This window comes from Hyperolius riggenbachi, chromosome 4 (genome assembly GCF_040937935.1).
Source record: "Hyperolius riggenbachi isolate aHypRig1 chromosome 4, aHypRig1.pri, whole genome shotgun sequence".
Classification (NCBI taxonomy): Eukaryota; Metazoa; Chordata; class Amphibia; order Anura; family Hyperoliidae; genus Hyperolius; species Hyperolius riggenbachi.
This window is the reverse complement of record NC_090649.1, coordinates 208,875,331-208,885,131: the sequence shown is the minus strand read 5'-3', so window position 1 is coordinate 208,885,131 and position 9,801 is coordinate 208,875,331. Positions and strand designations below refer to the sequence as shown.

The window sequence follows — 9,801 nt, the reverse complement described above, 5'->3', positions numbered from 1 at the left end:
AAGGAGGACACCAGGGGACATAAGGTGACACAGGGGGAGCAAAAGAGGACACGGGACACATGGTGGACAGAAGGGAACACAGGAGGACAATGATTGGGGGAGAACATCTACAAGCTGTTCCTGGAACACGAACACACCAGGTTTAGTACATCTTTTTTCCCCCTGGTTTTCGCCCTCTAAACCTAGATGTGTGTTATATTCCGGAGTGTCTTATATGCTGAAAAAGACGGTAATTGAAAAGGGGAAATGAAGGCAAATTTCCACAACAGGAATCCAGATAGTCCTAAATACTGACAGGGATGTAAACCTTTCCCCTGACTTTTTTACAGTGGCATTTTAAAGGGGGGGCTCAGCAAGAATTATGGTACTTTCACCAAGCCTTCCTCCAATTGCGTGGAGTGTGGAGGATTGAGACGAGTCAAATGATGCTGTTCACATTTCAGTAATCTATTAACTGTGTTTGGCCAGCAGCTTCTAAACCATCATAGCCTCTACTGCTGCCCCTTGGCAAAGGACCGTTCTAGTACTGCAGACTCCACACACATCTGCATTCAGCACCACAGTCTGCAAGCCATAATGGCTTGCTGCCCTTTGCAATGGTACAGTAACTAGAAATATCCAAAGCATCAGATGCAAGTGAATAAACATTGTCTCAAGATAGTAATAGCTGCTTATTCTGTTTCCTTTGGCCAGCCATGACACTCGACATCCACATATAGTTACATGTCTGAAGAACAATGTAAAGGAAACCTGAACTGAAATAAATAAGAAGGCTGCCATATTTAAATTGTTACAGCTTCCTAGCTGTCATCACATACCTGAAACAAATATGTTGACAGTGCAGTAAAATCAGCTTATACCATTTTCCCCTCAGTTTAGGTGTCCTTTACGCTAATGATTTAACATATCCTCACAGATAAATAGTATATACTGTATACAGAGCTCAGTGCCACGTTGTGTCACAGTGCATGAATATATTACTGGTCTGTATAAGTGTTATATAACTCGAAGATTCCATGACCTTCCCCCCAGGGTCATTCTTCCCTGGCGAATCACACATGTGTAACGTCCTTTGGTCTTTTCTTGAGCTTGTAGAACAAGACTAGCTGAAGACTTCATGGTTACTCCAGGAGCTGATGAGATAAGACGGATTCCATTTTTATACCAACTAGAAGAAAGAGAATGAGAGTATGATGAGGAGCTTGGTAAAATGGTGCATGTACATTTTCTCACCACATGCCATGTATATGCAATACACAGTATCCTAGACACGAAGCAGATTATCTCGGCGCTGAGCACTGAAGCTGGACGCTGTCATAGCACTAGTGCTATGCTACGCACCCTGCTCAAGAGTAATTCGGGGATCTGGTGATCGCCAGACCCCGAATTACATCTCCCTCCCAGTTGCTACAACTCAGAGGGGGAATAGTATTTAACACCTCCGGGGATTTGAGCAGCAGCAGGGTGAGCAGTCATTTGGCTCCCCCTGTGCCCAGCTCACCAGCGGCACGATAACACATATGCTCCTAGAAATACATTCTCAGGCACAGCATATGAGATGATTACATGTAAAGTGCTCCTACACCATTCAACTAAAATGTTTTATTTAATTTTTTTCAATTAAGAAAAAGCAAACTATTTTCTAAAAAAAAAAATGTTGATAATTACCTATCGGCCATGTTGTAACATTGAAATGATTGTTATAGAAAACTGAACAGGGTATGGTGGATTTGAAATTAAAGCATCTAAAAAAATTGTATGGTGTATTGCTACCAGTGTTGGCTCCCACACAACAAAACATGGGAGGCATTTTAAAGCTATAAAGCAGGGTGGACACTGTGCACATTTTCCCCACGATTCCTAGGTTTCCACTTCACTTTCCTGTATGCTGTCCTAGAGAATGATCAGGGAAACCATTTTTCACAGCAGGAATGATCAATGATATGAAAATTTACGCAAATTGTTATGCAAATAATTGCAGCTTGAAAATGGACCAGTCAAGTCCCACCCAGGTTTAAATTGATTGTTCCATTTTCAAGCTGCATATATTTGCATAAAATTTTGCATAAATTTGCCTAAACCTGGAAATGTTTGCATTTCATTGATCATCCCTATTTCACAGCCCATTAATTAGGTACTGAACACTAATGCTAAGTACACACTTGTGATAAGGATCGTTCTAAAGAACCGATAATTAGCCGACGAACGAGGGAGAAACAATTGGAATGCAATGGTGGAAAAAGACAACTGTGATGTACATATCAACAATATGTAATAGTGGTATATGCGCTCCTCTTAAAACTACACTAAATGTGTTCATGGTTCACACTGGTGGGATGGATCGCTGCACATTGAGGGGGTATCACCAGCCTATCTACATATCAACAATAGTTCACAAGAAAAAGAACGTTAAAATGAGAAGTATGCGCACGCAAATGGATGTTACATGGGCTTACAATAGATCATAGTTATTATTTTTATTCATTGTATTTATAAAGCCCCAACATATTACGCAGCGCTGGACATTAATTTAGGTTACAGACAATATTTAGGGGTGACATACAGCAATATGACAATACAGGAATACAAGAAAGACCAGATCATGCAGCACAGTATGAGTACAAGGTAATGCTTAGTCAGTCACTGGATGGGAGCATGGAGATTAGGCAAGTTAGGTTCACTCAGATGCATAGCATGGGTTTACAGTAATGGAAGTGCATGATCAGGTAGGACACATTAGGAGGAGGACCCTGCCCAAAGGCGTACAATCTAGAGGGAGAGGTAGGGACACGAGAGGTAGAGGACCAGAGTTCAGCTGTGGGTTTAGAGCAATTGTGAGGGGTGGTAGGCCAGAGTGAAAAGGTGAGTTTTGAGGACCTTCTTGAAGGAGGGGGCTGCCCTAATGGGTGGAGGTAGGGAGTTCCATAGTGTTGGAGCGGCTCTTGAGAAGTCCTGGAGGCGTGCATGGGACTGGGTGATGCGGGGGACGGTTAGGCGAAGTTCATTGGAAGAGCGGAGTGAGCGGCTTGGTGTGTATCTCTGAGTAAGATCAGAAATGTAGGTTGGGCAGGTTTTGTGGATGGATTTGTAGGTCAGACACAATATCTTGAATCCCTCGGGTCGTCCTTAGTTTCCCCACTAAAGATGGCCGCCAGGTCCGGCCGCGGCTGCGCAGTTCTCATTGCCGCAAATGCGGCTGCGCAGTTCTACATCCTCCCCCTGCTCCGACCTCCTTACTGGCAGTCTCGCATACATAAAACACGCGAGACTGCCGGTAAAGAGGTCAGAGCAGGGGGAGGACGTAGAGCTGCGGAGCCACACTTGCGGCAATGAGAACTGCGCAGCCGCGGCCGGACCTGGTGGCCATCTTTAGTAGGGAAGTTTTTTGTCTGCACATTCTGAAAAAGGAGAAACAATTGTAAATGTTTGTGTTGATGGAGCAATAAAAGAGAACAATTGCACTTTGAAGCAGGTGTGCTAGCCTAACCTTTATTTAACTAGTGGGGAAACTAAGGACGACCTGAGTGATCGGGTCGGGACCCCCCCGAGCCTGGACTTTCAAACAGAAAGGGCCGCGGAATGAAAGGGGGGATGCGGATGGCGTCCCCCAAGGGTCGTAAAGCAGCATAGGTATTTACCTTTTTTTGCTTATTCGCCTCGTAAGTCCTTTAAGCTGCTGTTAGGAACGACCATAGTCGCAAGTGTGTACTTAGCATTACAGCAATTATGTTGACAAGGTTTAGTTGAGTTATGTTAATTATAGCATTATATATCATTCATTATACATTATTATAATATAATGTCAATTATTAAGTTACACTCCATTACACTGATTCTGATTGTGTCCATACTCTGCACAACCAGTTATTATAGCATAGATAACAGCCTCTTTTAGTTTATTTATTTAACCTCCCTGGCGGTATGATTACAGATTTTGTCTAAAAGTTGTGCAATATTTTCAAAAGCATTTACACCCTAAAAATCATACCACTCGATAGATTTGCGGCAGCCCTGCACATTACACACCTCCCATGGATCCAGCTCGGGGTTACCGCTCTTAGCTGGGGATTCCCGGCCCAAGCCTGAATCGGGGTTACCACTAAAGAGGTTTTTAAAAATGTCCCTTGCCACAAGCGAATCTTGAAACTGTGTATTGTTCGCATATATTAACTCTCACCTGATTCTCTGCTGGGGCCAGGATACTTTATAGGTACAGTTGAAGGTGACAGATTCACCCTTTGGAATGTAATGTGTTTTCACTTTGACTTTGTGTGATTTGGGCCCTCGATCGTTCGTCTCTTAATTGAAAAAACAACAACAAATCAGTGTACGAGAATATTATCTTCACAACCATTAACTATGCCTCTGACATTTAGACTACTGTGCCAGTGTATCACATCTTCTCACCCTTACAGCCGTCACAGTTTGGGTGACATGAGCCTTGCTTACGGCATCTGTCTTGATTTTTTGATGCTTCACATTTAGACCCAGATGCACATCCTATAAGAGATAATAGGACAGAAATATGAGTATGGGTTGATTTTTATTTGTATTATTTTACCTTACATAAACCAAATCACAAGATGGCTTTACTATACTGCATACAGTATAGGGATTTTATTAACCTTTAAATCTCAACCCAACTAAACATACAAAACTAATAGTCACATATTTCCTGAAAATCATTAATTTTTATTTTAATTATATCAGTGTCAGACCCTTTGTAATGAGTCATGGGGGGATGCTTATCTAGACTTTGCAATGAGTTATCTCTTATCTAAACATTTCATCACCAGTGTCTGATATACCTTTCACTATATGTTGTAGTGTAAAGGTGGCTATACAGAAGATGTTGGGCCAAAGTTGGTTAGTCAGGTGCGCGGCAGGAACAGCTTTCAATTTCCCGACGACAGACGAAACCATCCGCTATGCCCCTCCCTAATGACCACCGTGCCAAAGTGTAAACATTACCTGTCCACGGCCTTCTCTTGCCCCCTGCTGCTCCGGGCGCATTCTCCTCTTCCGCATACACGCACGCCCCACGTGGTTTCCTGGTAGGGGCACTAGGGGATAAAAGGAGGAACAGGGAGACAGAAGAAGGGATGGGGGGGGGGGGGGGGGGAAGAGGTGGCACAGGGAAACTGAAGAGGCACATGGAGACCGAGGGAGGCACAAAAAAGAGACAAAAGGAGGCTGTCATGATCACTCCTGCAGCATGTACTGCTGGCTGCAGTTTTACTGAAGACAAGCAGTTTTTGATTTCTTTGCGTGCATTTGCTCGCATAGTTTTGCGTGCGCTTACACTGAGCGTTGATTCCATCTGCAGTCGCTCTGAAGTTGATGACAGGTTAATATGCTTTTGTGAAAACAAACATTGTCTGTTGCAATGGAGCTGCAATCCCTTTCTTGCAGGCTGCATTTCATTGTCTGCCCTTTCCTGCTGTCAGTCTGTGATTGATTACCATTCACCTGTGTGGGAATCTGCATGTCTGCTCCCATTGGATGACCTCAGTATAAAGGACTGCTTCCTGCAGTGCTCCATGGGCTATCATAGCTTCAGCATAAGCCCGTCTTGCTGCTGCTTTGGCCCCAGATCGTGTTTCTAGTTCTAATGTTACTTTGCTGGTCTTGCATCATATATTGGTTCATCGCCAATATATACGCATACTAGCGCGTTTGTTATTTTCCTTGTATTCGTGTTACGTTAATACATCAGTGTCGCTGATATATACATACACGAACTGTTTATATCCTGTGTTCAGTCAGTCAGCTTCCAGCACGTTTTGGTAGGTTGCGCGTATCGTGATCACCCATGCTTAGCTAGTCAGTCCTGTTCCTGTTGCCTTGCGTGGATTGCGCTTGCTTCTGCGTAGAAGTAGCGAATCCTTCCTAGTCCTGCTCCAGTTCTTAGTTAGTGTTCCTTGCCGGTTTATCGCCGATATATAGATATGTCAGTTAGTCGTTTGTAGTTCATTGATAGCTGTAACCGTAATACGCTAGGAAATCATACCTATTGTATATTTGTGTATATTACGTCTGCCTTCTTTGACTCTATTTCCCGACTATTCTGTCCTGTCCTTGTGAGGCACGCCACCGCTGCAATCGCATTGGCTGCCTCATTCAGTCTGTCTTGTCTTGGACGCTTTCTGTCACTTAAAGCAGTGACTAGTTAAGCAAGCGTTCATTCTGTTACCTGTCCTGATCTTCTGAGTTCTGGTCTATGCGCTCAGCGCTACCCTGCGCTGAGCCATTATAGTGAAAGGATTGTTTGTGGCTGTTCAGATCTACGCCTGCTCTGTGCACCACATCTCCTGTCGGAGTCAGTCCTCTCCTCCACTAAACTGGGGATATCCTGGTTTCTTGTGCTAGCGTGTGTACCTCCTTCACGTCAGGTTATGCATGTCATGCTGACTGTGGAGAAGATACCACCGAGCGTGACAGAGGCACAGGAGGACAGAAGGAGACACGAGGACTGAAGGAGGCACTGGGGGACTGAAGGAGGAATGGAGGGCAGAGGTAGCACAAGGAAACAAAAGGAGGCACAAGGGAGCAGAGGTGGCACATGGGGACTGAATAAGGCACAAAGGGGAAAAGAAGGATGCACAAGGGGACAAAGGGATCCCTGGGGGGGGGGTAGTCGGAGGAGGTGGCACAGTGGGACACAGTGGCAGCTACCTGGATGCAGCAGAAGCAGGTGATCGAACACCCGTGGGGATGGGGCCTAGTCGGGGCAGGACTTTGTTAAGGGGCCAGGCTTAGTCCAGGGGCATGGTGCTTCCAGGACCAATGGCACTTTAGGCAATGGCCTGTAATGCCTACGCCTAAAAATGCCCCTGCTTTGGTTGAAGCCATAATCAAGCCTCGATAACTCGAGGAGGCTGCAAAGAGCCCCAGGTAAATAACACTGCTTTTGTTTTTTCTCTTTAAATTTCCTTTAAGCTATGTAATATACTTTAGGATTTCCTGAGCAAAAACAACCAGCTTCATAACTTTTAACAATGTGCATAATGAAGTACTGTTAAAATATGTGAGCTCAACTGAAGAATATGGGATCATCCCATCTACTTAGGCCAGATAATCGCAGCCAGTGGAGAGACACAACATTTGAGTGTGAGTCCTTACTGAAGTTTCCCCACTTGATAATGGACTCACCATTGCAAACAGTGGGCCAATCCAATTAATTTCTTCTCCGAATCTTCCTCCTAGGGGATATTTTCAGATTATAAAAAAAATGCCTTTTATGCATGGTACACACCTTGCAATTTCCTGTCAGATAGACGGGTCGGATAGATAATTTTAAACCAGACCAATTTAATTTCCGATCATTTTTCTGATCGATTTTGTATAGAAGTGATAGGAAAATTAATCAGAAAAACAACTGGCAATCAGATCCGAAATGATTGCATTAAGCGGCATTTCTGAAGGCATTAAACCACCAGCAAGCGAAAAGATATTCTGAATAATTTTTACAGTACTTCACCTACTTCTTGATACTTATTTCCTCCTAGAAAACAGAAATAAAGGGGCTGATTCTCTAAACAGCGGTAATATTACCGTGCACACAGCAAAATTACCCTAACCTCCACCTGCAAGTACTGATATTTACGCAATTAGCATGACACGCAATACTTGAGTAGTGTGACCGTTGCTATAGTAATGCTCCTTAGTAACAAGCGTTACGGTAGCAATGGTCGCCCTAATCACATAACTCGCGGTACTTGCAGGTGGAAGTTAGGGTTATATTGCTGAGTGCTATGTGAGCACAGTAATATTACTGCTGTTTTGTGGATTTCTGTGGCTGATCAACTCTGCACTAGAGTAAGATCACCATGAACAATGTCAAGCAGCAGTTGGAGTAGTGCACATTATGCTGCCTTTGGACGCTGGAGCAATGGAAATGTAATCTCCTCAGACTTCTATGGTAGCTGACACAAACTGTCAGATTCTAGGGCAAAATCCCAGCGTGGAAGTTTGGTGCTGAAGAGATAATGATCTAAGACTGATCTTTATATTCTGGTTTAGTTCCGGTGAAGGGAAGGCTTACTGCTGAAACATACAATCACATTTTTTAGAATTGCTTGCTTACACATTTGTGGCAGCAGCTTGGGGCGGCGGTGTTTGTTCCAGCATGTTTATGTCTCTATGCATAAAGCAAGGGCCACCAAGAAAGCATCTATTTTTAGTTCAGTGTAGAAAAATACGACTGGCCTGCACATAGCCCAGACCATAAAGAGGAACTTTAACCAAGGATTGAACTTTATCCCAATCAGTAGCTGATACTCCCTTTCCCATGAGAAATCTATTCCTTTTCACAAATAGCAGGCCCGGATTTACATCACAGGAGCCTATAGGCCGAGATATCCTGGCACCCTAAACTTCACCCTCCACCTGAACCTACAAACATCCACTGAACCCCACCGCAAGTGTGCGGGCTGGCCCAGCTGTCACTTCTTCCTTACTTCCCTTGCCCGTCATAGGTAGACAGGTGCCCCTTAGTATTAGGTAGCCAGAGCTATCCTCAGTGTTAAGTAGCTAGAGGTGCCCCCAAGTATTAGGTAGCTAGAGGTGCCCCCAATTAAAGGGTGATCTGGTCAGTGGAATGCCAAGATCTCTCACACTCCGATCAGGACTCTGCATAGGGAAGGAGGGAGGTATAAGGAGAGGGGAGTGAGCCACCTTTCCATCATGAGGCGTGTGTTGGCACATGCCTACAGTGCCTTATGGTAAATCCAGCCCTGTCAAATAGATAATCGGGGGGGATATCGTTGTGGTGAAACCCCTCCCACAGTGTGACCATGGTCATGACAGTTTCCAGTTTCCTTTCTGAGTAAATGGATAACAGTGATTACCATAGAGATACTGAATAGCCAGCATGTCATCCTCTGCCAAGTGACGAATCCGGGTACTTGTTGCATTTGGATGCATTAATGCAGCAATATCCTTTGAATGCCACAGTCCCAGAGCATGGCCAATTTCATGTGCTGCCACTTGCACTAGATCATTGTACCATACACCTAATGACAGACAGACAAACAGTCACTGATGAGCAGAAAGAGGAGATTATGTTTTTAGATGGGTAAGTAGATCAATAAAAACAGAGAGCTAAGCAAATGATAAACACGCAAACGGAATAACATAATTAATACTTGCATTAGTGGACAATTTATGATTACATTAATAACAGTATCTTTTGAACCCATTATTCTGAACCCCCTGAACAAGAAACAATGGTTATGTCATACGTCATACACTTGTTCATAACCAGTCCTTTCTGTAATATCCGGTACCACCTAAACACTGGAATGGTCCTTCAAGGACCATGAAAGTGATGAAATAATACTTGCAATAATATTATATGAAATTGTCTGCGGGAACTTGCCATAACTGACTTTGATATGTTTTTATATGGTTTTATGAATTACCACAATCATGATGCATTAGATAAAGATGAACAGGAATCAATGACTCCTGTCTTAAAGAACCCAGACTTTAAAACGGGCTTAGAGGAGGGATTTCTCTGGAATTGGGTGGCAGTTTTCTCCTAGGTGATATTTTCAAACTTGTCAATAAACTGTCTTTTAAAAGAAAACCAGAGATGAACGCCTTGGCACAAAATAAACATATCCCCCCGATAGATTTTACAAAATAAATACCTGGTATTTTCGCTGCTCTGGTGTGCAGTTTTTTGTGGGTTTTTTTTACTAAAACTCCATGCAAAAACACTGTTCATCAGAAAAGCATATTATTTAGTGAGCTGCGTGTAAAAATTAAATCACCATTTCTAAAAACCTCTTATGACTA

General features: G+C 43.5%; 1 protein-coding gene across 1 annotated transcript in view; it reads right to left on the bottom strand.

Moving 5' to 3' along the window:
* Positions 1-703: 703 nt before the first annotated feature.
* LOC137504751 (matrix metalloproteinase-23-like) overlaps positions 704-9,801 on the bottom strand; it is a 35,687-nt gene continuing 26,589 nt past the window's right edge. Inside the window, exons 5-8 of the mRNA XM_068233336.1 lie at positions 8,850-9,014; positions 4,408-4,500; positions 4,178-4,298; positions 704-1,168 (exon numbers count right to left, since the gene is read on the bottom strand). Coding sequence (XP_068089437.1) covers positions 997-1,168; positions 4,178-4,298; positions 4,408-4,500; positions 8,850-9,014 — 551 coding nt within the window. The 3' untranslated portion in view covers positions 704-996. The remainder of the gene's footprint in view (positions 1,169-4,177; positions 4,299-4,407; positions 4,501-8,849; positions 9,015-9,801) is intronic.